This window comes from Sarcophilus harrisii, chromosome 1 (genome assembly GCF_902635505.1).
Source record: "Sarcophilus harrisii chromosome 1, mSarHar1.11, whole genome shotgun sequence".
Classification (NCBI taxonomy): Eukaryota; Metazoa; Chordata; class Mammalia; order Dasyuromorphia; family Dasyuridae; genus Sarcophilus; species Sarcophilus harrisii.
Window position 1 is genome coordinate 291,489,802 of NC_045426.1, and position 27,770 is coordinate 291,517,571.

The 27,770-nt window shown below is 34.5% G+C and overlaps 1 protein-coding gene across 1 annotated transcript in view; it reads left to right on the forward strand.

Moving 5' to 3' along the window:
* GDA (guanine deaminase) overlaps window positions 1-27,770 on the forward strand; it is a 95,619-nt gene that overhangs the window by 46,317 nt on the left and 21,532 nt on the right. Inside the window, exons 3-9 of the mRNA XM_031943698.1 lie at window positions 6,222-6,393; window positions 9,352-9,439; window positions 15,942-16,047; window positions 19,862-19,889; window positions 20,381-20,488; window positions 22,516-22,623; window positions 25,680-25,777. Of these exons, the coding sequence (XP_031799558.1) occupies window positions 6,222-6,393; window positions 9,352-9,439; window positions 15,942-16,047; window positions 19,862-19,889; window positions 20,381-20,488; window positions 22,516-22,623; window positions 25,680-25,777 (708 nt within the window). The remainder of the gene's footprint in view (window positions 1-6,221; window positions 6,394-9,351; window positions 9,440-15,941; window positions 16,048-19,861; window positions 19,890-20,380; window positions 20,489-22,515; window positions 22,624-25,679; window positions 25,778-27,770) is intronic.

Below are 27,770 nucleotides of genomic sequence, written 5' to 3' on the forward strand. Positions count from 1 at the left end.
AATGGAAAATGGCTAAAAGAACAGACATACATGTGGACTATTACCATTTTCTACAGAAATTTAACAAGTAAGGGCAGTGATTACAACAAAAATATAAAAAAAAAAAACCTAGACATTATCTCAGCCAACAAACACTTCATCTCATTGCCAAAAAGATAGATATTGCAGCCAAATGTAATATAATTTATAATCTAAATTTATTTGTAAAATTTTACAGAGATGGTGAAAAATCATGAAAGTCGCACGCAAAACAGCAAGAAACAATAAAGGGGAAAATGAGTTTGCAGAAAACTTGATAAAAGATCCATAAAAACAGATCTTCTTGAGAGAGCATTTAAGAATGAAACTCTGAGGAGGCCATAAAATTGAAAAGATCTGTCACTATTTATATAACAAAGCCTTTTATTCTTCAATGACATTGGAGCTACCATAACACATTTGGACCCTGTCATGATCACCTGATGTGCTGTCTGGAGAAGTAGAACTCACAGTAAACAATGCTAACATAGAAAACAGTAGTTGAACTTGAATATGTATATAGAACTCTTTAAGAAACAACAAAATTGTCTGTTTATATCCTTTGACCATTTATCAATTGGAGAATAGCTTGATTTCTTATTCTTTTATTGGAGGAGAGTATTTTGTCCTACAAGTATTTAATCTGCATTCAGTCCCCATAATCCTCTCTGGATGTAGATGGTTCTTTCAGTCACAAGACTATTGGAATTGGTCTGAATTATCTCATTGCTTAACATATATTTTTAAGAATTATTTTCCTCAAGGAGCTTTTGTATCTCCTTTCTCATTTGGCCAATTTTGCTTTTTAAGGCTTTCTCCTCATTAGGTTTCTAAAAATTTTTCCTTTTGCATCACTTTTATTTCTCTTCCCAGATTTTAAAAATCCCCTTTGAGTTCTCCCATGGCCTGAGAACAATTCTTATTTTTCTTGGAGGTTTTGAGTGTGGGAGCTTTGACTCTGTGATCTTCTGAATGTGTGTTCTGATCTTCCTTGTCACCACAGTAACTTTCTTTGGTAAAAATATTTTTCTATTGTTTGTCTATTACTTGGATTTTAACTCTTTGTTAAAATAGGGCTCTGTTTCCAGGGTGGGGGTTACAGTGTCCTGAACTTCATGGATTTTGTATAGTTGTTTTCAGAGATCCTTCTAGGGACCTCTCAGAATAGGCAAAGCAACAGAGTCCTGCTTCAGTGCTAGCAAAGAAACCTTAAAAAGGCTTGAAGGAGAGCTTGGGAAAGTCCCTATTTTTACTCTGCCATCTTGGCTCTGCCTCTTAACATGTATTTATTAAGTAGCTGTATTAGGAAGACAAACATGAAAAATTACACTGGACCAATCCCTACATACCTTGCAGTCTAATAAGTATCATAAAAGTTGGAAAATGATTGATGGCATCAGAGTAGATCTTTGAATGGTCCAAGAAGGAATTGCTTTAGTTAGGGAAATCGGGAAAGTTTCAAGAAAGAAATGGCACCATATTTGGGTCTGTAAAGAAGGGAAGACCATCAAAAAGTGGACAGGGAGAGAAGGGAAGAAAAAAGGTTTGTGCATGAGAGGTAACCTCAAAAAGGCCAGGAAAGGGCAGAACAAGAATAAGGAAGAGTGAACAGCCCATGGTATAGTAGAGAGGCAATTTGGTACAGTAGAAGGAGCACTAATCCTGAGATTAAAAGCTATGGGTTCAAACCTGCTTCTAATACTTAATACTAGTGTGATCTTATTTTATTTAGCCTTTAGTTTCATCATTTGTAAAATGAAGAATTTGGACTAGATGATTTCAGAGGTCTTTTCCAGCTCTAGATTTATGAAATAAAAATGAAGCAAAATTTTTCAGGGCCTTAAAATATTAAAATTGAAAACTTTTTATTTTGTCTTCCTGGTAAAGGAAAGTTACTACACAATTTTGGTCAGGATTGATATGAACAGAGAGGTCTTGACCCTTTCACATTTCACCCTTAAAAACATCTAAACAGTGGCTCCTTTTTGCCAACAGGATAAAATATAAACTTCTAGTCATGACCTTTCAGGCAGCTAAGAGGCACAGTAAATGGAACACTAGGCCTGGAGTCAGGAAGACCTAAGTTCAAATCCAACCCCAGATACTTAACAGCTGTGTGATTCTGGGATAGTCACTTAACCCTATTTGCCTCAGTTTCCTCATCTCTAAAATAAACTGGAAAAGCAAATGGCAATGTACTTAAGTGTCTCTGTTAAGATGGGACCATGAACTATGCTCAAAAAGTTATCCAACTGTGCATACCCTTTGATCCAGCAGTGTTACTACTGGGATTATATCCCAAAGAGATTATAAAGAAGGGAAAGGGACCTGTATGTGCACGAATGTTTGTGGCAGCCCTTTTTGTAGTGGCTAGAAACTGGAAACTGAATGGATGTCCATCAGTTGGAGAATGGCTGAATAAATTGTGGTATATGAAAATTATGGAATATTACTGTTCTGTAAGAAATGACCAACAGGATGATTTCAGAAAGGCCTGGAGAGACTTACACGAACTGATGCGGAGTGAAATGAGCAGGACCAGGAGATCATTATATACTTCAACAACAATACTAGATGATGACCAGTTCTGATATCAGGCCATCCTCAGCAACGAGATCAACCAAATCATTTCTAATGGAGCAGTAATGAACTGAACTAGCTATACCCAGAAAAAGAACTCTGGGAGATGACTAAAAACCATTACATTGAATTCCCAATCCCTATATTTATGCACACCTGCATTTTTGATTTCCTTCACAAGCTAATTGTACAATAATTCAGATTCTGATTCTTTTTGTACAGCAAAATAATGTTTTGGTCATGTATACTTATTGTGTATCTAAGTTATATTTTAATATATTTAACATCTACTGGTCATCCTGCCATTTAGGGGAGGGGGTGGGGGGGTAAGAGGTGAAAAATTGGAACAAGAGGTTTGGCAATTGTTAATGCTGTAAAGTTACCCATGTATATATCCTGTAAATAAAAGGCTATTAAATAAAAAATAAAATAAAATAAAATAAAAAAAAAAAGATGGGACCATGAAGAGTCAAGCACAACTGAACAACAATTATGACATTGAAAGCCCTGTACAATCTGGCTCTAAGCTACTTTTCAAACTTGATTTCATACTTTTCTTAGACACATACTACATTGTGACTATACTAGGCTGTTAACTGTGGTTTGTTGCAGTAGGGAAGTAAACAGAAGTATTTGGAGTCAGAAGCTCAAAGTGTGAAACCATATTCTATCATTTACAATTTAAGTTGCTTAACCTTCAGCATTTTTTGTTTATAAAATGAATGCAGTAATGTTTCCTCTACCTTTCTATAATGTTCGGGCTAGCTTTCTGGAGGTCCACTGGAAGAGCTTTGATCTCAGCAGGATAGACACCACGACAAGAATAGAGCCGAAAGTCTTTATTGTCTTTTATACAGTCTGTGTCTGTCATAGTCTGACCCAGTCTCAGTCTGACCCAGTCTCCTTCAGCAGTCTGGCAGTCTGGGAGTCTGGCAGTCTCAACCAGTGTCCCTTCTAAGTCTGACTTTGTCCCCCATTTAAATACCCTATTATAATTAAATCATTACAGTATACTGAATTTGTGTGAACTAGAGAACAATTACATCATCATACTAAATACTAAGTATATATGTGAACTAGAGAATCATCATCTCATCACTCCCACTGAGTTAACACCTTGTTTCAAGTATAGTTATCCAGAGTTCCAGTCCTCTACATCTCCTCTTTCTTTTGTTTTAGAACATAAGTGGTCACATCCTCCCTGACTTCTCAGGAAGAGAGGTGAAAACATCAAAAAAAGGAGGTGATCACACCCTCCTTGACTTTTCAGGAAGATGAGAACACCAAACTAGATATTATTAGCAGATTTCCTCAAGACCCTTGAAGAGTCTTACTTGAAACAGGTATACATAAATCCATCAGCATGGATTTATGGATCCACAAGCACATAGTAATATAACACAGGCTAGTAGTGATGTAACAAACAATATGAATCAACATGAGGAATTATGCAAGTCCATAAGTCCTAGGAGGAGGATATATAAATAACAATCACACATACATCTCCTTCATCAGCCAAGAGATAGTCCAAAACCAATCTATTGTCCATTGCTTCATGTGTCAGGGAATCCAGTGATTCCTGCAAGTTTTGAAGTCCTGCAATAGTCTCATCATGTCTTAAGGAATCCAATGATTCCTGTAGATTTTGAAGTCCTGTAGTAGTCTCATCAACAGTTTTTTGATGTTTATGTTGCCATATTCATAGGGTTAACAGCCATGCTTTTTTCAGTGGTGCTTGTAGTCAGAGATGGAACCATCTGATGTTTCTTGGGTCTTCTTCATTTCAAAGGTCTCAACCAGTCTCCCTTCTGAGTCTGACTTTGTCCCCAGTTTAAATACCCTATTATAATTACATCATTACAGTATACTGAATATATGTGAACTAGAGAACCATTACATCACCATACTAAGTATATATGTGAACTAGAGAATCATCATCTCATCAATTCCACTGAGTTACACCTTGTTTCCAGTATACTTCTCCAGAGTTCCAGCCCTCTACATCTTCCTCATAAGATTATAATGAAAATCACAGGCTATAAGGTACATAAACCATTTAGTAAACTTTTAAATGCTACATAAAATTGTATGCTGTTACCTCTTTTCCTATTATCAATTACAACCTGTCACTCCTACACCTCCATTCATTTGCAGGAGGCATCCTTTATTGTTAAGGATCATGCCTAAGTGTGAAGGGGCACTCCAAGAGCCCCTATAGCTGTGAATCACACACTTGAAGGAACTGCAAATCAGCCTTTACTGAAGCATATGTTGCTTGTGGATTGGGAATGAAATAAATTGGAGGCAAGAAGGAAGAGAGAATGCAACTGCCTCTCAGTCTCCTTGTATTGTGATCATCTTCTTATATGAAAGGATCTGTTCTGCTGATCAGAATTAGATCCCCAGCAGCTACTAGCAGGTTGCTTCCATAACAAATGGCACCTGAACAGTGACACAAGAAATACATGAAGCAAAGAAGCAGCAGTGTTCGAGACCTGTTTGTGAGTAGGATCCTTTCAGGAGAGTTCCTTCAGTAACCCTTGGGATAGGAAAGGGAGAAGAGACCCAGGAAGACTTTTTCAGTTGGGATAATTAAATGGGCCAACACATCAAAGGGCCAAGCCAGGAGACTGATAAGAGATTTATGAAAAATGACTGTTTTTGACTACAGTCCTCTTCTCCATTTGTCAGAAAGTTTGCCTCCATGACATCTCACAAGATTCAACACTTGTTATAGTGTCTCAATCTGCAACTATCCAGAGGAATAGGATGAAAAGACTTTGATAGTGCTGTTTGTATTCCTCATTATGCAAACTCAGATAACAGCTGCTTCACAATATTGGACAAACTTACTGACATGCTGTTGGGGGGAAAATAATCATGTTCTCATAAAACAAAAAAACAGGGTATTGTTAAGGACCATACCTAAATGTGAAGGGGCAGGTAGATTATCCCAAAGCCCCCACAGCTGTGAATCATAGCCCACTTGAAGGAATTGAAAATTAGCCTTTGCTGATTCAGATGTTGCTTGTGAATTAGGAATGAAATAAATTAGAAACAAGAGGGAAGAGGAGAGAGATCAGAGAACCAACTGCCTCTCAGTCCCTTGTATTGTTATCATCCTCTCACATAAAGGGATCTGTTCTGCTGGTCAGAATTAGATCCCCAGCAGCCACTAGAAGGTGGCTCCTGTAACACCCAGAAGCCAGTAGCAGGTTGCTCCCGCAACACCTTATACCCAGATAATTTGCGTCACATCTCTACCTGTTGAAATACAGCTTTTGAAGTGAAATGCCAGCTCTTCCATGAAGTGTTCCTTGATTCTTCTCCAGCTTCACTTCCAAAAGAAAGTGATCTGCTTCTCCTCAACTTTTCTTAATACTGCTTTTCTTGGATATCTTTTTGGCTCTCCTTACATTGTTTGTACATAGGATCACTTTAAGCTCAGCTCTTCTAACAATAGAAGCCAAATTGATGCAGAGGATTTCATATCTCACTGATTATCTGGGTCATCAATCAGTGCCATTAACAGCTATTAGGATATTGTTGAGGGAGAATCTGGAAGGATATGGAAAACAACTTCATATGCAGCTAACCTGTTTTTCTCTTATCTTAATTTCTAGTGAGTTCTTCATTCCTGGCCTGGTCGATACACATATCCACGCACCACAATATGTGTTTGCTGGAAGTAATGTGGATCTCCCTCTCTTGGAGTGGTTAACCAAATATACATTTCCAACAGAAAACAAATTTAGCAATAAAGATTTTGCTGAAGAAGTCTATACCCGAGTGGTTGTGAGTATCATATATGCATGCCCTAGTCTATGATATTCAGTCAAAAAGAATAAACATTGGGGCCTGAAAAGGATCTTAGCAATCATTCAGCTACATTTGAGGGAACTGAGGCCCAGAGAAACTTTCTATGTTGATTCAGGTGCGAGGTGGAAGAGCAGGGCCAAGAGTCTGGGTTTGCTTGACTCCTAGCCTGATTTTCTTTCTATTACACCCTAGGAGCTCACCTTTCATGTACACTCCTTTGAATTTCTCCTCTGGATTTTCTTCATAGTATTGTTCTGAATGTTCAATGAAAAAAAAAAAAGCTGAAGAACAAGGACAGGACAATGTTTGGGAATAGATTAGTTGGATATTTTTCCTGGAATGTAGGAACATAGAAAGGGGAATAATATGAAGAAGGGTAGAGTCAGATTGTGGAGAGACTTAAGTGCCAAGCCAAGGAGTTTGCTTTATTCCATAGGTGTGAATCTTTTCAGCTTTTTTGAACAGTGATGGGTACAGATCTCTCATTGTTAAGATTTTGTCATTGTTATTGTCTAGTCACTATCAGTCATGTCAAACTCTCAATGGCCCATTTGGTTGGCATGGTTTTCCATTTCCTTTTCCATTTCATTTTATAGTTGAGGAAATTAAGGGGAAAAAAGTTAAGTAAGGCTTGCCTTGGATCACACAGCTAGTAAGTATCTGGCCAGATTTGAATTCATCAAGATGATTCTTCTAATTCCAAACCCATTTTACTATACCACTTGTCTGCATTGTTTTAAGATTAGAGATGGGTGAAGAGAAGAAGGATATTAGAAAACTTTTCTCTAAGGGAGATTGATATGACAGTGATTCTGCAGCAGTAAAAGAAAAAGATTTATTCTAAGGTCATCCATTACACCGAGAAATTTTAAATACTGTGGAGACTTTCTGCTGTCTTGTATAATTAAAGCTTTGAAAAGGAGTGAATGCAAGTTCTAATTTTTGATGTAGTAATACATGCACATCTTAATTATATATTGGGTTTTCACTTAAGACATGTGTTATTTAGTTATATTTGACATGTTGTTGAGACACCAGAGAAACAAGACTGAGGAGGAATAAAACCATGCATTAGGGGTGCTTGTGTCCTTGTTAAAAGGAAAGTATGACAGCCATCCATATTTTTAATTAAATTACTCTGTAGAAGCTTTTGTATCCTAGACAAGTTATTTAAGAACCCTCTTTAAGCCATCTGAAATGGCCCATTGGCTAAGATCATCATTTCTGTTTCTTGTTTGTTTTATGATTGGCTTCTGAATTTCTTCCCTGGCTTGTTTATGAAGCTGGAGAGCTGTCAGTGGATCTGGATCTGTTAGCAGCTCATTTCCATAAGGCAAATAGGACTAATTAAAAACTGTTATAGCTTTAAATGATTGGAAAATCCTCAATGATCATCTGGTCTCATTCCTTCAATTTATAGGTGAGGAAACTGAGGCCCATAGTGGTTAAATGACATAGATTTAGAGCAGAAAGAGAACACAGATGACCCCTAGGCTAAAGATGCTTAACGTAGGACCAACAGTTTGTTGGACAGATTTCAGGAGATACATGAACTTTAATGAGGGAAATAATAATCATTATTTTCACTGAGCTCTTAACATTTCCTTCAATGATTTAAAAACATTACCCATTAGGGTCCATCAGGCTGCTGAAAGAGTTCACGACACACAAAAGATTAAGTGCCCGATTTCATCCAGTATGGATCCTGAGGTTTTATCCAATTTCCAATTGATGAGCAGATTTCATCCAAGAAGGAAACTAAGGCCCAGAGAAGTTGAGCAGCTTGCCCAAATCCCACAAATTTGGGGATTTAAAGCCAGATCCATTAGAATTCACAGCCTTCCCACTCATCCATAGTTAACCTCTCCTTTGTCCTAGACCATATAGTAAGTTAATGGCAAAATTAGAACTGTAATGCTGGAGAAACTGAGGCAAGATAGAGATGAAAGTTTTTAATATTTTATTTGAAAGGGAGAGATTGTCCTAGGGGCATGTTGCCCCTAGGGCTGATGTCCCAGCATCCAGCAACTAATGTGTGCTTCCCATGAAGTATGTATACATACATGGCTCAGCTACAGGGATACACCAAGGCAGGGGTGAAGTTATAGCACTGAAATCAGGATAGACTATCAATCCAGTTCTGACAGGGGGCGGGAGAGAGGCACTGGATATTCTTATAAGTTGGGATCAAGAAGAACTGTGACAGGATGGGGGGTAGGACCATTAATTCTAACAAACTGGGAGTTAAGGAGGTATCTAGGTTAGAGCCAGGAAGTCTGGACTCCCCCTTATCTTGAGTTTACATACTGACAATTTATAAACTTAGAGTAAGTAGCCTTGAGTTATATCAGTCTTAATGAACCGGAGGTGGGGTTGCAATTAAAGAGGTTGAGGCAAAACAATTAAGGAAACAGAGGCAGGACCAATTAGGGAAACTGAGGCAGGACTATTAGGGAAACTGAGGCAGGGCAATAAAAGGGAACAACAGAATCCTTTTCAGGTCAACTGATCAGTTATGAAAAAAGATAATATTCCCTCAGGTAAATAATTTGCTCCCTGGATACATTTTGTGTGTTCCATAGAAATGTTATAATTCCGATTTCTCATCCTTAAATTCAGTATAGTTTGGAAATTATTACCCAGTCCTCAATTTGAGATTCATTAGACAGACATCTTATAAAATCAAAACTGTTGAGCTGTATAGGTGAAGGAAATAAATAAAAAAAGGAATTAGTACATAATTTCTCTACATTTGAAATTTGCAGAATATATTCTTGTTTCTGTTAATCACCCTGGTTAAATTATACCTTCTAAGAAATCAACTCCAAATAAAAATGATTGAAAATGAAAAGATTAGAGTTAAGCTTTTAGACCTTTCTCTCATGTGGCTTTTGAGGGCAAAAGTGAACCTTGGTTTTTATGATATATTTTTAGAGGAGAACTCTGAAGAATGGTACAACCACAGCATGTTACTTTGGAACAATCCACACTGACTCATCCCTCCGCCTTGCTGATATTACAGGTGAGTAGTTCAGAGTATGAGAAGGTGTGTCATATAGAAGCTGCCAGTTCAGACCAGTTTTTGATGTCTTCACCCATGCTGGGATTTGTACATGAAGAGTCCTAGATGTAGTTCATTAAATTGAAGGCCCATGGGGTTTTTTTTGTTGTTGTTTTTTTAAATAATAGTTTTCCTAATTATATATGTAAAAACAATTTTAAACATTTATTTAAAAATATTTTGAGTTCCAAATATCTATTTCCTTCCCTCCTCTCTCCTCTCTCTGAGATAATAAGTAGTCTGATATTGGTTAAGCGTGTGCACTCCTTTTGATTTTTTTTTAAACTTGATTTTATGTTTGTGGCTTTTGAGCCTAAGGGTTATATACATCACTGAATTCAAATTTTCTCAGTTGAGAATTTTTAGAAGCATTTTTAATTGCCTATTAGCAGCCACACCTTCATCAATAAACATTTATTGATTATCTGCAAAAAGACTTTTTGGGGTTGAAATATCCTTCCCCTAAGACATCCTTCCTCCTGCTGATTGGGAGGACTGAAAGGACATTTCAGAAAAAAGGTAAGTAACAGTACAAAGTAGTAACATACTGAATGCTAAATACATTCAAGTCAATTTGACTAACATTTACTAAGCTTCTGATGGATAGAAAATATTATGCTGGGTAATAATCATCTCTCTTGGTTACTTAAGACTTTTAAATTTGCCAAGGTTTTCATATATTATCTTATTTGATCCTCACAACAATCCTGTATGGTAGATACTTTCCCCAAGAAAATGGAGAAGGGAGAAGTTGAGTGATTTGCCTAGGATCATCTAGATAGTAAATGCTAGAGACAGGATTCAAACTCAGATCTTCTATATATTTAAATCTTTTAATACATTCCATGTCTTTCACACTCTGGATTAGTATTTCCTCCTCCAAGCAATCAGTCAATCAACAAATCTTAAGAGCTTACCATATCCCAAACACTTTGCTAAGCATTGGGAATACAAAGAAAAAAGCAAAAAAATAGTCTTTGTCTAAAAGAATTTCTCATTCTTTTTTTCCTCTATTTTTCCCCTCAGTAGTATTTAATTTTCCAAATACATATATAGTTTAAGATTCATTTTTGTATAATTTCGTGTTCTAAATTTTTTCCCTCTCTTCGTTACCTCCTCTCCATCGAGACGGCAAGCACTCTGATATAGTTAAATGTGTGCTATCCTTTTATTTTAGCATATTTCCTTTATGTTTTTTAAGCTTTTTATTCACCCTTGCAATACCTTGTGTTCCAAATTTTTTCCTCACTCTTTCCCCTATCCCTTCCCTTAGGCAGCAAGAAATCCAGTATAAATTAAGTATATGCAATTCTTCTATACATATTTCCACATTTGTCATGCTGCACAAGAAAAATCAGAAAGAAAAAAAAATGAGAAAGAAAACAATATGCAAGCAAATAACATCAAAAAGAGTGAAAATAACTGTGTTGTGATCCACACTCAATTCCCACAGTCCTCTCTCTAGATGCAGATAGCGCTTTCTATCACAAATCCATTGGAACTGGCCTGAATCACCTAACTGCTGAAAAGAACCATGTCCATCAGAACTGATCATCTCATAATATTATTATTGCTGTATACAATGTTATTTTGGTTCTACTCACTTCAATTTTTGCTATCCTTTTAAACACATTTCCATATTTGTCATGTTGTACAAGAAAAATCAGATCAAAAGAAAAGCAAACCAACAAAAGAGTCAACATACTATGCTTCAATCCACAGTCAGTGTCTATACTTCTCTCTCTGGATGTGATTGACATTTTCCATCCTAAGTCATTTGGAATTGCCTTACTGCATTGTTGAGAAGAGCCAAGTCTATCATAATTGATCATCATGTAGTCTTATTATTGTGTATAATATTCTCCTGGTTCAACTCACTTCACTCAGCATCAGTTCGTGTAAGTCTTTCCAGGCTTTTCTGAAATTAGCCTGCTCCTCATTTCTTACAGAACAATAATATTGCATTACCTTCCATACCATAACTTATTCAGCCATTCTCCATCTGATGTACATCCACTCAATTTCCAATTCCTTGCCACTACAAAAGCTGCTACAAACATTTTTGCACATATGGGTCCTTTTTCCTTTTAATGAATTCTTTGGAATACAGACTCAGGAGTGAGACTAAATGTATCAAAAGGTATGCACAATTTTATAGCCCTTTGGGCACTGTTCCAAATTGCTCTCCAGAATGGTTGGATTATTTTACAACTCCATCAACAATGTATTATGTTCTAGTTTTTCCACATCCCCTCCAACATTGATTATTATCTTTCCTGTCGTCTTAGCTAATCTGAGAGGTACCTCAGAGTTGTTTTAATTTGTATTTCTTTAATCATTAGTGATTTAGATAATTTTTAATTTGATTCGAAATGGCTTTAATTTAGAGGTTCTCATTCCAATGAGGAGGCAATATGTTCAGAAAAAGTTATAAATGAGATATGGAATCAGTTGGAATATAAGCTTAAAGGAAGGCACTAACTGCTGAGAAAACCAGATAGGCCTCCTGCAGATGGTGAGTTTTGAGCTGTCTTAAAGGAGGTTACCAAGGAAATATTCTAAAAGGCAGAAATGAAAAGTGAATATATTTCAGGCATAGGGGGCAGTCAGTGCAAAAGACCAAAAAAATCATAGGTTTAAAGTGGGGAGGAGACCTTAGAAACCATCTTATACAACCTCTTCATTTTATAGACAAGGAAATAGATCCTGAGAAGTCAGGTGATTACACAGGATCAAAGTGACAGTCAGGATTTGAACTTTTGAACCTTTTGATTCCAACTCATCATCTCTTCTACTGTACCACAGAGCCAAACCATAAAGAGGGGAAACAGAGCATTATGTATGAAGTTTTCGAGCAGGCTGGTGTAGTTAGACCAAAGAATGTGATTAATGTGGGGGATTAATATGTAAAAATATTTTAAAAATTAATATGTAAAAAGCCAAGAAAGATAATGTGGCACAGGTTTTGAGTTCGTTCTTCTAAATGGCACTAGAATTAGTAGTAGTAGAATTTCAGACCATGCTTAAGGGCTATAAAACATACCCTTTAACCCAACAGTGCCATTACTAGGTCTGTATCCCAAGGAAATCTTAAAGGAGGGAAAAGGACCCTCACATGCAAAAATGTTTTGTAGCAGCTCTTTTTATGCTAACAAAGAATTGGAAAATGAGTAGATGCCTATCAATTGGGAAATAGCTGAATAAGCTGTGGTATATGAAGGTAATGGAATATGATGAGCAAGCTAATTTTAGAAAGGTCTGGAAAGATCTACATGAACTGATGCTGAGCAAAACAAGCAGAACCAGGAATACATTGTATTCAATAACAGCAAGAATATATGATGATCAACTATGAAAGACTTGGTTATTCCAAGACATTCCAATAGACTTTGGGTAGAAAATGCCATCTGTATCCAGAGAAAAAATTATGGAGATTGAATGTAAATCAACACATGCTATGTTCACTTCTTTTTTTCTATTTTTTTTTCCTCTCCTAGGTTTTTTCCTTTTGTTCTGATTTTTCTCTCCTAATATGATTCATAAAGCAATATGTATTAAAATTAAATAATAAAAAACAGAATTAATAGGTCCAGGTACTTAGCAAGTAGCTTTTGGAGCAACTACTCTTTCATGAGTCCCCATTAGTGTGCTTTCTGAAAATCTTACAACAGGTTAACATCTTCTCAATATCAATTAACAGTATCAGTTAGTTTTTACAAAAGTACATTTGCTGAGAAGAGATAGCAAAAATCAAAATATAAAACCTTACCCTCTTCCAAAAAGCACCCCCCCAAATGCACAATCAGTGCCTAGTGAGACTAGACACATACTTGTGCTGAAACACAAATAGAGGAAATACATGTGGTCAAAGTACATCTCTTGGGCTTCGGAGTTCTTTTCAGAGTTTCCAACAAATTCACTTTGATGTAGCTAGTTATGAGTTGTTTAATAGCTATATGACCCTGAGTCAGTCACTTAAGCACTCCAATCCCTAGTTTCCTTATTTGGAATAATAAAGATATAGACTATTCCATAAGTCTTAAGGTTATTGATAAGTCTTCAGGTTATTAAAATTTAAAACTTCTTTAAGACTTTTGGAACACCATAGGGTGTTCCATTACCACCATGCAACCATAGGGTTGCATTATAGATAGGAGTAATGTTGTGGGTAAAGGTGAATGGTATGTATAAGAAGCCACTTTGAACAGAGTTAAGAACAGGAGTATCATTAAGAGAAAAGTGAGAGAGAGAATATTAGTAGGTTGGGGACATATTTTAGAAAGCATAGAATGTCAGGCTATGAAACATTGGCCTTTATTCATCATTTACTGGGGAGCCAGGGAATGGTTTTGAGCAGAGGAACAATCAATATTTTAAGAATTACAATCCAGCAGCAGCTTGTAAAATATGTGAGAGACTTAAGATAGAGAGAGATAAATGACTTCCTATTGCCTCTAGTATAAAATATGAAGTCCTCAAATTGGCATTATAGGCCCTTACAGTCTGACCTCCATGTACTTTCATTGTTTTCTTTAACATTATTTCCCTTCCAGCATTAACTTTTCTTTCAAATTGGTCTACTAACTGTTCCTTTATACAGGGTAGTCCATATCCCACTCCTGTACTTTTGCTTAAAGTGGTCCTCCATGCATGTCTGAAATATATCCCTCTACACTTTGTAGAATCTCTAGCTTTCTGCAAAGCAGTTTCATTAGAGTATTCTTATAAAAAGTGTTCCTTGTGGATCACTTCTTTTAGGAATATTTTCTTGATTTTCTTTTTTGTCTCTTTCCCTCTTCCCCTAAATATTAGCACTTTCCCTCTTGGGTGGGTAATTTTTTCCCCAGGATATAGAATCTTGTATTTAAAAAATAGTTTTACAAAAATGTAGTCATATACCCCTGATGTATCTCTCCTGCTCACCCTAAGTAGAACATAAGGTTATTGAGGGCAGGGATTATTTCAGTTTTATTTTTGTATCCACAACAGCTAATGTCATGCCTTGTGCATAATAAGCATTTGTTGATTCTTGAAATTGTGCTGACTCTAATATACTTATTTTTATAGAGCAACTGAATATTTACAAACTGATTTTCTCACATCTCATAAAAGTAGGAAGACTTTTACAAATAACAGAGGGTTACTTTAATATATATATATATATATATATATATATATATATATATTATATATATATATATATATATATATATATATATATATACTTGTAATATTCTCTCTAAAATGTATTGTTCTCTTGTTGGAGTTTTCTTGGGATCTCTGGAGGTAGCCTTTGTTTTAGTTCAATAATCACCCCAAATGCAGCCAGATGTTAAAGTCCAAATCCTTTATTGTCTCTTTCCAAGTCTTGTCTCCTTTCCTGCGGCCGGGTTAGCTTTCTTATAGTACAGATTATTTATTATCTCCTTCCTGGGGCTGGGCAGCTTTCTGGAGAGCCTTTCAGTCTGGTTTTGGTTCCGAGAGCTTGAGCTCCTGCCTACCTTCTCTGGCTTCTGAATCTTCCCGACTAAATCCTGGCTGAGGCTCTGAGAGCTTCTCCTCATATGCCCCACACTGAATATACACCAATCATTATATCACTAGGAAACCATTATTTGTTGTAGGATTAAATCAGTGCTAAACTAGATTTAACCATTGTCTTGTCTCCTCAATTCCACTTAGTACTTTGTTTCAAGTTCTGGCTCATAACATCTCCTTGTAGGATTAAATTAATTCTACTGAACCCTGCTAAATTAGATAACTATTGTCTCTGTCAATTCCACTGACTTAGTATCTTGTAAAGAATCCTTTGTTTCAAGTTCAGAGTTCTGGTCCATAACATATACCTCTCTGTGTCTGTTTAGCTTTCTAACTGAAATTAAAATTCCATCAAAATCATGAATATAGACTGAATTATTTAACACGCTTCCTTTTTTTGGAACTGAATTTGCTATTGCTATTTGACTAATTGACTTCCTTTTCTTAAAAGAAGAGTGGAAAAAAAAGTGAAGGAATAGATGCAATAGTAAATTGAGAAGGGAAAAAAGAGCGATAATGTACCATACTGGGAAATGACAGAGTATGAGTAACATTCCTCTTAGATGCTCTTCAGGGTCATAATTTGCTTATTACCTTTGGATAGGTTATTTGGTACATTAAAATAACTTAATTTGTTTAATACTTCATAATTCATATAACACTTTTAAATGAATTATCTCATTTGTGCCTTACAGTCACCCTATGAGATATGTGGTTCAGGTATCACCTTCGTTTTACAGATGAGGAAACTAAAGCCCAAGGGGGTAAATAACTTTCCTGAGTTCATTAGAACAATAAGTGGTAAATTTTAAGTCATGTCTTCTAACCTCCAAATCTCCAAACTAAATTAGTTGAGATTTGGGCTAAATAATTTTCTATAAACAAAAAATCTGAATTGGCTTTTTATTTTGTTCACATTTTGCAGATAAATTTGGGCAGCGAGCATTTGTGGGCAAAGTTTGCATGGATATGAATGACACTGTTCCAGAATACAAGGAAACCATGGAGGAATCAGTTAAAGAGACAGAAAGGTAAAATGCTGGTATATTTTGAGAAGGAGAGCTTTTCAATTTCTATCTTAACTATCCATCCAATATGCATATGTGTTTATGCTTATATACACATGTAGTCTTGAGTACAAATACACACACATATATATCTTTGTGTATATATATGTTTGTATGTATATATTCATATAAAGTATACATACTTATGTGTATGTATAAAAAAATAGAAGTATTATGAGGCAGTTCAGTAGATAGAGCATTGGGCCTAAAGTCCAAGAACACCGAAGTTCAAATTTGATTTTATGACAATTAAAAAGTTCCCATTAGACCAAGTTTCTAGGTAAAGTAAGATCAATTTTATTGACAATATCTGAAAAAGTCAGCCAAAAGAAGCTTATTATCCCCTGGGTAACCAAAGAAACCAAACCTCTTGGAAAAAGGAATTCACTTGAAAGTGAAAATCAACTCTGATAGGTCAACAAGAGAATGAATATTATAATGGAATGGAATATTATAATGGAATGGAATAATTAAAATTAGAGTCTTGGAGTATGTGACCTGTGTCCCCCAAATCTTGGTCAATAGAAACATCAATTTCTACATAATTTGTTAAAACAAGAGAGAATCAGCACTTCCTATCTATCTGAGCAAACAAAAGAGCACCTTTCCACCCAAACTTAGAATTTCTTTTTCTGTGTGTTAAGATGTTGGCCTGGGTAAATCTTTAAGACTTTTTTGATTTTCCACACTAATTGATTTTGGATAAGGAAGGAGAAAAGGTGAAAATCTTGGTCTTGGTTTATAAATAGTTATTAAATTTTTTACAGCTTAGATACTTAACTAGCTATGTAACTCTGGGCAAGTCTCTTAAATTTACTTTAATCCTTTGGAGAAGAAAATGACAAAGCATTGCAGTATCTTTGCCAAGAAAAATCCCTTAAGACAGTAAGGTCCTTGGAATCACAAAAATATCAGACAATATCAACCACAATATGTATTGTAATTGAATTTTTTTATGAATCTAAAAGGGTTGACACTCACCAATCTGGGTTCTTGAAGTCAGTGTTAATTGAATATTAAGATAATTAGTAAATGACCAGGTATTTATTTCAGCTGGAGGAGAAAGGAGATGGCAGATTGCAAGATGGTTGGCAATTACCTTGAACCTTACATAAGAGATTTCTGATATGCACATTTTTAAGGCAACATTATTCAAAGTAAAAATGTGTGAAACAAAGAAAAAGTAAAATAGTTATTCATAAAACACATGGCTATATAAAAAGAATCATATACTTGTTAGAGAAAAATGTATATTCTTAACTGCAAGAGAAAGAGAAGGGAGTTATTTTCTGAATATACTTGGTATCAGTAAATCAAAGAAATCTGCCTGTCAGGTCAGAATCCTCCACTTTTAGCAGCTAAATCTTTTAGTAGTGATAAGAAGCCAGAATAAGGCACTGAAGAATACAAGGTGCTGAAGCTCTGTCCTTCAGCTCACTTATATAAAAAAGCTCGTCAGTCTGCCTTGATACAGGGCTGTTTCTAAAGAGGAGTTGGGGAGGGATCTTTGTATTACACAAAGTAGGGAGATCTTTGTATTACACAAATGTAATTAAGAAACCCCAAATAATTGCAACTGAATAATATTGCCACACTTTATGACAGATTGCAGAATTTTTTGATTTCTAATGATATTAGTGTGCCCCATGGATTACATAACAATTCCTTCAACATTTCCTTAATTTCAGTGCTCAAAGTAGAGAAAGTAATAGTACATCATAATTTCTTTAATGTAGGAATCTCTTGGGTGAAGAAATACCCTTTGCAGCAATGGCTGTTTCTACAATTTGTACTTTTTGATGATTGCCTAGGACAATGAGAAATGAGTGACTTGTCCAAAGTTACATTGCCAATATAAGTCAGAGGCAGATCTTGAACCTGATTTGTGTTTTGTGGATGGGTGGGTATGTGGGGTTGGGCTGCCTCCCAAAAGGACTGTCACCACAATACATTGATGATTTGACAAAAGTATTCAAATATTTATGTCTCAAAATGCATATAAGGAATAACCCATATGAAGAATTCATTTGTGCTACATGAGTCAAAAATTTTCAATCCTTATCTAAAAATAATTCTTTTTTCAATTATAGCAAGTAAAGCTAAGGATGGATGGCTTCTAAATGTTCCTAGAAAAGGGAAACATTGTAGAAGTTATTTTTATTACAATAATTATGATTATTATTGTTATAATAAATAGCATTTATAGAGCACTTTAAATGCTTTACAAATATTAACTCATTTAACCTTTCCAACAATCCTAGGAAGCAAGTACTATTATTTGCCCAGGGTCATAGAGTAAGTGAGTGTCTGGGGTCCCATTTGGTCTTTCTGATTCCAGGTCTGGCACTTTCAACTCCCTTCTTTAGTTGCTATAATCAAAAAAGTTTCATTATCTTCTGATGAACTTTTCTGCATTTAGAATTAATCATGGGATGACAAAGATTCGGTTTATTTCTTGGTTTGTGAGCAAAACCTATCTTGTTTGCAAGGACTTTCCAGAGTTTGTGCTCTTGAATTAATACTTGCAAACTGTTAATCACTATACTATGATTTGGCATAAGTGTAGAACTTTTTCAGCTATTATGCATGTGAATAGCATGTAGGTTGTGACCCAAGGGCCTACTATTGTTTAATACATTGACATGGAATACATATTCCATGCTTGCAATACTTATATTATTCTTGAATTGAGTAAGTTTTGCTTATGTGTTGTTTCTTGCCCTTCCATCCACCACCATTTAAGCTCTTGAAATCAGAAAGTTTTATCTTTTTTATCCTAAGTACCCCAACTCTGTGCTTTGTATGTATTAAGACACTTAATGGAATTGAAATTAATTAAATGTTGTGCTTGTAAGGATATAAAATTGATTCCATTGTTTTCAATAGTGTTTTCAGTTATTTGGGACTTTTTGGGCAAAGATACTGTAGTTTTGCCATTTTCTTCTCCAGTTCACTTTACAGATAATAAAATTTAGGCAGGTAAAATTAAGTGATTTGCTCAGGGTCACAAAACTAGTAAGTGTCTCAGGCCAGATTTGAATTCAAGAACATGAGTTTTCCTAACCCCAGGACTGGCATTATATCCACTGTGCCAGCTAGTGGCCCTTTGGAAATAGATATGAAAGTAACAGCTACATATAGTGGCTTCAATTTACATACATCTAAAGATGACAACATCTTCAGTTACTTCCTCTATGAACTTACAATAAACTTGTTACCAATCCCTTTACCAACATGTGATTTCTTAACTCCACTGTACCAGTTTCTTTTTCCTCCCTTCACCAATTTTCTCTTCTCCAACTGCCTGCTCCAACTTGTCTCTGTGAAGAAATCCATTAGAAGTTGACTAGTAGCTGTCTACTTGCTATGAATTGAAAATAGCCCCCTGACTTCCATGTCTCAACACATGATTAAATCTTTACTACCATATTATATGTGGAACATAACGTTTTGCAATATTCCAGAAATAGAGCTTGAAATACTAGAATGGATTTAGTCCTGGAAACACTCATGAACAGCCCAAAGGAGGAAGAGTTTTTCTATGGATGTTAGAATATATAATTATGTTTTCACTTGATTTTACTCAGCATGCTTTTGATTCAAAATGAAAAAGCATAGTAATTACCACTTCTATTTCTTTAATTATCAGTGATAAAATGATGTGAGGTCAAAGGGTGGTTTTTGCATAAAAATTGTCATGTGGACCCATTACCATTTTAAAAGAAGGCTTACTTGTAAATTTTTGCTTTTCCTAATTTGCTGTTTGTTATTTTCATAGGTTTGTTGATGAAATGCTAAAAAAGGAAGTAAGTAATGGCATAAAATAGCAAACTAATAATTATGTCTCTGATAATAAAACTAAGAACATTTCTTTAAATTGAGTTTTCTTAGATTATGCAGCATTGCCCTGGTTTTGATCTTCATTAGTAGATTATTTGGGTATAGCTTATTCTTAATGAATTATATTTAGTTGGAAAAAAAATAACAATTGGTTAGATCAGTGGTTTCTCTCCAGAATATATTTATCAGCCTGAATTTGGGAGGAGGGTCACTAAGTTCAGGTGTCTTAGTACCTTATAATTAATTCAGTAATGTCTATACCTAGCCCTGTCTTATAAATATATTTTGAAATCAAGGTTTGTAATTTAAAAAAAAAACACTCCAACTCCAAAACAAAACAAGAAACCATATGACTGTAAAGTCAGCCCCTTTTCATTTTGAAGTAATAAACTTGGGTTTGTTTTCTTGGGCCAAGTCCTGATGTTTTTATATTAAATATCTTTTGGCTGTTTTCCAGTATACTAGGGTAAAGCCTATAGTGACACCACGTTTTTCCCTTTCCTGCTCTGAGACTCTGATGCATAAACTTGGTGAGATAGCGAAGGACCACAAGCTACATGTTCAGGTGGGTATTTGTGTTCTCACATCTAATAATAGTTGCCTGCTGTCTCTGGACTGCACATCCTTGGATTAGTCCTTAATTTTTTCAGGGTCTCATAGAATCTTAGTAGTTTACAGTTAGAAAATCAGGGATTATCTTATTTAACTCCCTCATCTCACATATGAGGAAACTGAAGTATTAACTAGACATTACTCCTTTCATGAACCTTAAAATACTGCATAAATGTTCATTCCTGTTATTATCACACTTTCCACTAGTCTTTTCTTGGATTTGTTGATCTACTGGGTGAATTATTAGCCTAAAACATAGACCCATAATGCTCTTATAGAAAAAGACGTTTTCATAATCCATTAATGTGGCAGATCAGAGGAGAGGTTATTTAGCTATTCTCTTTGAAGATTTAGATTGTTACTTTATTTCTTTCTTAATGTATTTTATATGACACTTTTCCAGAACACTCAGACTTCTTCAAGGGAAAAACTCACTGTCATTTGAAAAGCTAAAAGGAGCTATTTTTCACCTTACAAAAATGCATTTAAAAATCCTTTTGTTACAAGTGTCTCAATTTAAAAGCAGTAACCAAAAACAAAAAGCAAACCACCCTACATCTCACTTTATCATTAAGTTGCTGCAATTTTGAGAAATTTTGAAAAAGCCTACAGCTGTGGTAAAATATCAAGTCTTAATTATACACTGTACTAAAATTTCTCTATTTAAGAGTAATTCAATGGTACTATAAGAAAGGACAGATAGAACAGAGGTAGTACAAAAATTCTTGACTACTTTTATAGTAATTTTTAAAAATCAAGTCTGCCTTTCCTGAGACTCATTAACTTTGACTATCATTTATATCCTACTTTACATATATATATATATATGTATATTTGTGCATTGAACACTATAATTTTTATGAGCTAAATTACGTAAATTGTCTCCAACATTCTATGCAATTCTGTCCAGCTGATGAATTTCAAAGATCAAATCTTTACTACATATATGCCTAGAGAAAGAATGCTAATCACCAAAATAGTTATAAAAGAGTGACAAGTACCAATCTGTCAAAAGACAAATAAATAGTTTTGATTTTCTTTCTCTTTGGAATCTATATTTATAATTTAATACTTACATTGATGAAAATGCAATTAATTGATTCATTCACTCACTTGTTATTTCATTGCTATAACTGTACAAACTAAATACTGATGATAAGGGGAATGCTACAATGCCATTCTTGAAATTAAGTTGCTTACTGGATTATTAGCCTATACACACACCACCACCAATTGCCTTGAGATTACTTTTATTTTAGCCTCGAGATTGCACAGCAATCTTGTAAGAAATGTGCAAGGGGTGGTTTACATTGTCTTGTTGGCCTACAGGAAAGCAGACAGAGAGAGTTGTGTAGATTGAAGGCAGGAAACTTATCACAAGTAAGCATATCCTCTTTCCCCAGAAAAAAACTAAATTAAAGACCATAGAAAAACAGGGCCATAGAACCATAGCATGTTAGAATCGGAAAGGACCTTGAATGTCATTATTTCACAGATAAGGAAAGTAAGAACTAGAAAGATAAAGGCACTTAACCTAAAGTCACACAACACCTTCAGAGAAGGGATAGGACTAGAATCTAGGTTTCTAGACTCCTAGTTCAATGCATGGTTCCACTAAACAATGTCACCTATATTCTTTGATATCTGCTAAACTTTTTAGTAACATAGATTTCTTTACCTTTGACAAGGTAATTTACCAGAAAAAGGTGGTTTCTTTGTCTTCACAGAAAACTTTTTACTTATTCTGTTAAGTTTCTGAATTTCAAAATTTTTGACTAGAATTTAACTTTGAACAGATTTAATGTGTTCTCATTAACTCATTATTGACTGTGAAAGATCATAATTTCCATCATCTGACTTCCAGAAAACCCTTTTATATATTCAAGCCAAACTATCCCAAAAATTCTTGTATAGAAAGTTTAATTTTGTAAAACTATGTTGTAAAAAAAAATCTTGAAAATATTATCTTACTTCTTGTAGAGCCACATAAGTGAGACTCCTGATGAAGTTGAAGCTGTGAAAAAGTTATTTCCTAATTATAAGAATTACACAGATGTATATGACAAAAACAATCTCCTGACAGACAAGGTAATGTAAAAGACAGGCTTTTATAACATTTATTAATCAGGTTTTTTTGACTAAATATGTTGAAAATTATATTCATTTTGGTTCTCATAATTTTATTTTTTACCTTAATTTTTCATTTTTGACTATAATTCTTTATTTTCAAAATATATGCAGAGATAGTTTTCAACACTCACCCTTTTATTCCAATTTTTTCTCCTTCCCTTCTTGCCACCCACCTCTCTTAGCAAATCATCCAATATATGTTAAAATATGTGCAATTCTTCTATACATATTTCCACATTTATCATGCTGTACAAGAAAAGTCAGATCAAAATAATGAGAAATAAAAATCAATCAAACAAACAAAAAAGGTGAAAATATTATGTTGTGATCCACATTCAGTCCCCATAGTCCTCTCTCTGAGTGTAGATGACTCTCTCCATCACAAGTCTATTGGAATCATTACATAATCTTGTTGTTACTGTGTACAATGTTTTCTTGGTTCTACTCACTTCATTATCAATTTGTTTAAGTCTTTTTCACACCTTTTTGAAATCATCAAAATTGATAGTTTCTTCTGAAACAATAATATTTCATACCATACATATTCAACAACTTATTCAGCCATTCCCCAATTAATGGGCATCCACTCAGTTTCCAGTTCCCTGCCACAACAAAAAGGGCTGATACAAACATTTTTGCACATGTGAGTTTTTTTTCTTTTTTCTCTTTTTTTTAATCTCTTTGGATTACAGGCCCAGTAGAGACACTGCTGGATCAAAGGATATGCACAGTTTGATGGCCCTTTAGCCATAGTGCCAAATTGCACTCCAGAATGGTTCAGTTTACAATTCCATCAACAATATATTAGTGTCCCAATTTTCCCACATGCTTTCCAACATTTATCATTATCTTTTCCTGTCATCTTAGTCAATCTGAGAGGTATGTAGTGTCCTCACAATTTTAATTTTTAAGTTCTTTATACTAGAAAAGTAATCTTTGATCTAAATTTTTCTCAGGTCAGATTCCTTCTTTATGAAGATATAATTCTTAATAAAAAAAATTGTGCATGGAAGAGCATTGAATTTAGAAGACCTAATACTTCCTTAGCTTCCTGATCAAAGAAAAAATTATTTAAATTCATAGACACTAAATTTTTCCATCTGTAAGATAGAGATAATAATATAACTTTCTATCTTGCAGACTTGCTATGAGTGAAACTTATTTTAGACCCTAACACCCTACATAAATGTGAGACTGTGAGGCCATTTGTAGATTGATGGTTTTATTAAAAATAAGGATATGTTTTCTCTGTTCTGAAATTAAATATCTATTATTGAGTGACATAAGTATATAGTCAATTCTCAGAAATCCCAATGAGGATTATCTGCAAATGTTAACTTCTAGTATGTAAACTTCTGAATTGTACTTTACTAACTATTGATATATTCTAATGGATTTAAATTAATTTGCATATTATATTAAATTACTGGATAGAGGCCAGGGTCACTAGATCGTAAGAAGACTGAAAAGGTAGAAAGGGTTTCAAAAGCCAAATAGAGGATTTTATATTTGATCCTGGAGCTATTGGAAATTATTGAAAAGTAAACTCTTTTGCTCCAACTACTAGCTTCCTTGGTTTCCTTTAAGTCCCTTCTACAGGAAGGGATGACCTACTAAAGGAAGTCTTCCTCAATCTTTGATAATTCTAATGGCTTCCCTCTTGTTAATTATTCCAGTTTGTGTAGGATTATATATAGCCTGTATATGATTATATATATTTATTTGCATGTTGTCTCTCCCATTGGATTGTAAGCCTTTTGAGAGTAGGGATTGTGTTTTACTTTTTTTTTTTAACCACTTTTTTATTACTTTTATTTCCAGTGTTTATTAGCATAGTACTTAACATGTAGTAGGGACTAACTATATGTTTATTGATTAATGGAATGAAATAAACTTTCTGAGTACCATTCCTGTGTTTTTTGCCTCCCTGCATTAGACCTATTTGGAGAATCAGCTTAAATGTGTTTTGAATCTCAAGAAAAAAGGGTAAAGGTAGTTTAATTCATGAAGCAAATTTTTACTTTCTCAGTCAATGGAAACAAAAATTCAATGGCATCTTCAGATTTATGGGAACATGAACATTGAAATAAGAAAAGACTAATTTTTGCATAACATAAAGGTTGTAAATGGACATTAACCCTGCTTACATTCTTACATTTATTTTCATGTGACTTATAAATTAAACTTCAAATTTGCATATGTAGTTTCTTTATATGTAAATTGTAGAAAATTTATTGCAGCAGTATTTTGTGGTCATTATTCTTTGGCAGTTCAAAATAGAAAATTATTTTGATACAATTTTTGTTCTTACTATAAAAGTTGTTGAAGAGAAACGTCCTGTTCTGTAAAACCTTACAAATTTTGCCAAAATATGGAGAGATAAGCAGTGGTTTCAAATGCTAGGCAAGGCCTGCTTTATTGAGAGCAAGGTTTCTTTTCAATTAAAAACAAAGGGATGTCTATTATCAGAGATTCCATCCCATGCTGCTCTTTTCCTTCAAAGAAATGTAATTTTTTCATCTAAAAGGATGAAATAGCATCATGTCACAAGGCCTTTGGAACCTAACTTAAGCAAAATGAAGAAATGATAGCAAATTATGATTCCACAACATCCTAAAAGATGGTTCTGTTGAATAGAGACCTTTTTCTTTTAAAGAAATTTTATTTAAGATAAGAAACCCTCAGTATTTGTAGGAATTCATTGTGATTTGGAGTTAATAATTAAGTCTGACTATGTAGCAATGGAGATAAATGGATGATAGACTTCAGAGCTGAAAGGGGGCTAAGAGATTCTCTAGTCCTGCCTCATCATCTTACAGAAAAAATAATTTGCAGAGTTTGAGGCAAAACATAGCCAAAAAAATTACTTATTAATATGTGCAAGTAATTTACACATGTTCTTATCAATATAACAATAAAAATAGGAACTCAGACCATGTCTCTAGACCAAATTGGCAGATATTAAAATAACAGCAACTAAGCATTAAACTTATGTGATTTTTTTTCTTGTATAGACAGTGATGGCTCATGGCTGCTATCTCTCTGATGAAGAGCTCAAAGTATTTCACGAGCGTGGAGCTTCAGTCTCCCACTGTCCCAATTCAAACTTGTCGTAAGTAGATGAGAATATATTTTTGAGGAATTCTAAGTTCAGGGGGAGGTGCTTACCAATGAATGAATATATTAATGAATGAAAGTAAAGGGCATTGACTATATGTGTGATGCCCATTGTTAGGTACTAGAGATACAAATTTTTAAAATGAGACATTTCCTGCGCTAATAAACCCTATCATCTAATAGAAAAGAGATAGAACTTCAGATGAGTTGTAGCAAAGAGTTGTTTTTACATGTAATAGTGGGGAATTAAAATAGTGTTTAAGCAAAGAAATGGTAGTAACAGTTTTGATACATGTTCCTTAATTCAATATAAGGTTATATAGAAAGAAAATGTTTCTGTGGGGAAAAGTGTGAGTGACATTGTATGTGATGCTGTTGGACTGATGTGAAGACTTTAGAATCTAGTCAATATATCTAAGTCATCTCAGTGTCTTTCAAAACCTTGAAATCCCCATGCATCTGGAAGTTAATCAAGTTTTCTCTCTATCCTATGCTAGGTGATCTATGAAAGATCACAATGATTATTTCTTACTTTGTCCTCTTAGAAACTATAAATAATCCCACTTAAATTGGGGTTTAACAAGTCTCAGAATCCACCTGTTTTATCTGGTCCTATACTTTTGTAACCTGCATTATAGATTTTTCTCATAGGAAAAATTAGAATTCTCAGTGTCTGTCTCATTACTATTCTGCTACTCAGATGCACAGGCTCCCTATTTGTCCTTACATGGAAAATAACATTTCATTTAGGGTGAGCAATACTTTATTATATATTGTCTTGGGCCAGGTACAGATTAGCTCCAAATGAATGAATAAGGAAAAGAAAAGTTCTTAAATCCTCTTAGTAAATAAACATTTCACAAGGATATATAGCTTCTCATTCATTGGAGTGTACCTAAGTCAATGACTTGAATTTGCAGTTATTGAGAGACAAGATCAAAAAATTACTTTTAAGAAATATCTCATTAATATAAATATAAGGAATTCATAATGATAGCATGTATATAACCAACACTTAGAGTAACTTAACTGATCTTCACAACAACCATATGAGGATCATGCTGTTATTCTCAGGTTACAGATGAAGCTAAAGTTAAGTGTATTAGTGTCCCAATTTTCCCACATGCTTTCCAACATTTATCATTATCTTTTCCTGTCATCTTAGTCAATCTGAGAGATGTGTAGGGTCCTCACAATTTTAATTTTTAAGTTCTTTATACTAGAAAAGTAATCTTTGATCTAAATTTTTCTCAGGTCAGATTCCTTCTTTATGAAGATATAATTCTTAATAAAAAATTGCCCAAAGTCACACAGTTAGTGAATAACTAAGGAAGAATTCAAATTCAGGTCATCATGACTGCAAGTCTAACACTATTTATTGTGCCACCCTTTTTATCACACATGTGTTTGCAAATATGATAACAATTATTCCTCTCCACAGTCAAGCAAATCCAAAAAGACTACCCCTCCTTTGTTGATACTAACTTATATAAGAGTTGCTCAGAAGTAGGCCTTAGTTTATTTAGCCCAACCCCATTCACATCTCTACAACTAAAGAGGATATATTCATCTTAAATCATCAACCATGTGTGATCTAATAAGACCCTCAGGGTCCAAGGCCAAAAAAAGACGAAATTAGGTTTTTATTCCTCCATTTGTATATTAGGCCAAATGGTCTGACCCAAATAAACAAATCAGTATAGTATGGTTAGCTTTGGGGTTTCATTTCAAAACTTATGTACTACTTTTCCATTTAGGCAACTTTTTTCTCCTCTCCACCTATTCCCCTTCCATTTTCCTCTTATGATGATGCTATTTCATTTCCTTCCTGAAGGGTAACTGGCAAAATGACCTAGCAAAAGAGTGAGGCTTTTGTGATTTGTTATCCTCCTTTTTCCTGGATCCTTCTTACCATCTAAATATTTAAGCAATAGCTTTTTTTGGTATAATGTTGGGAACAGGAAGATAGACAGACATAAAGAGAGAGT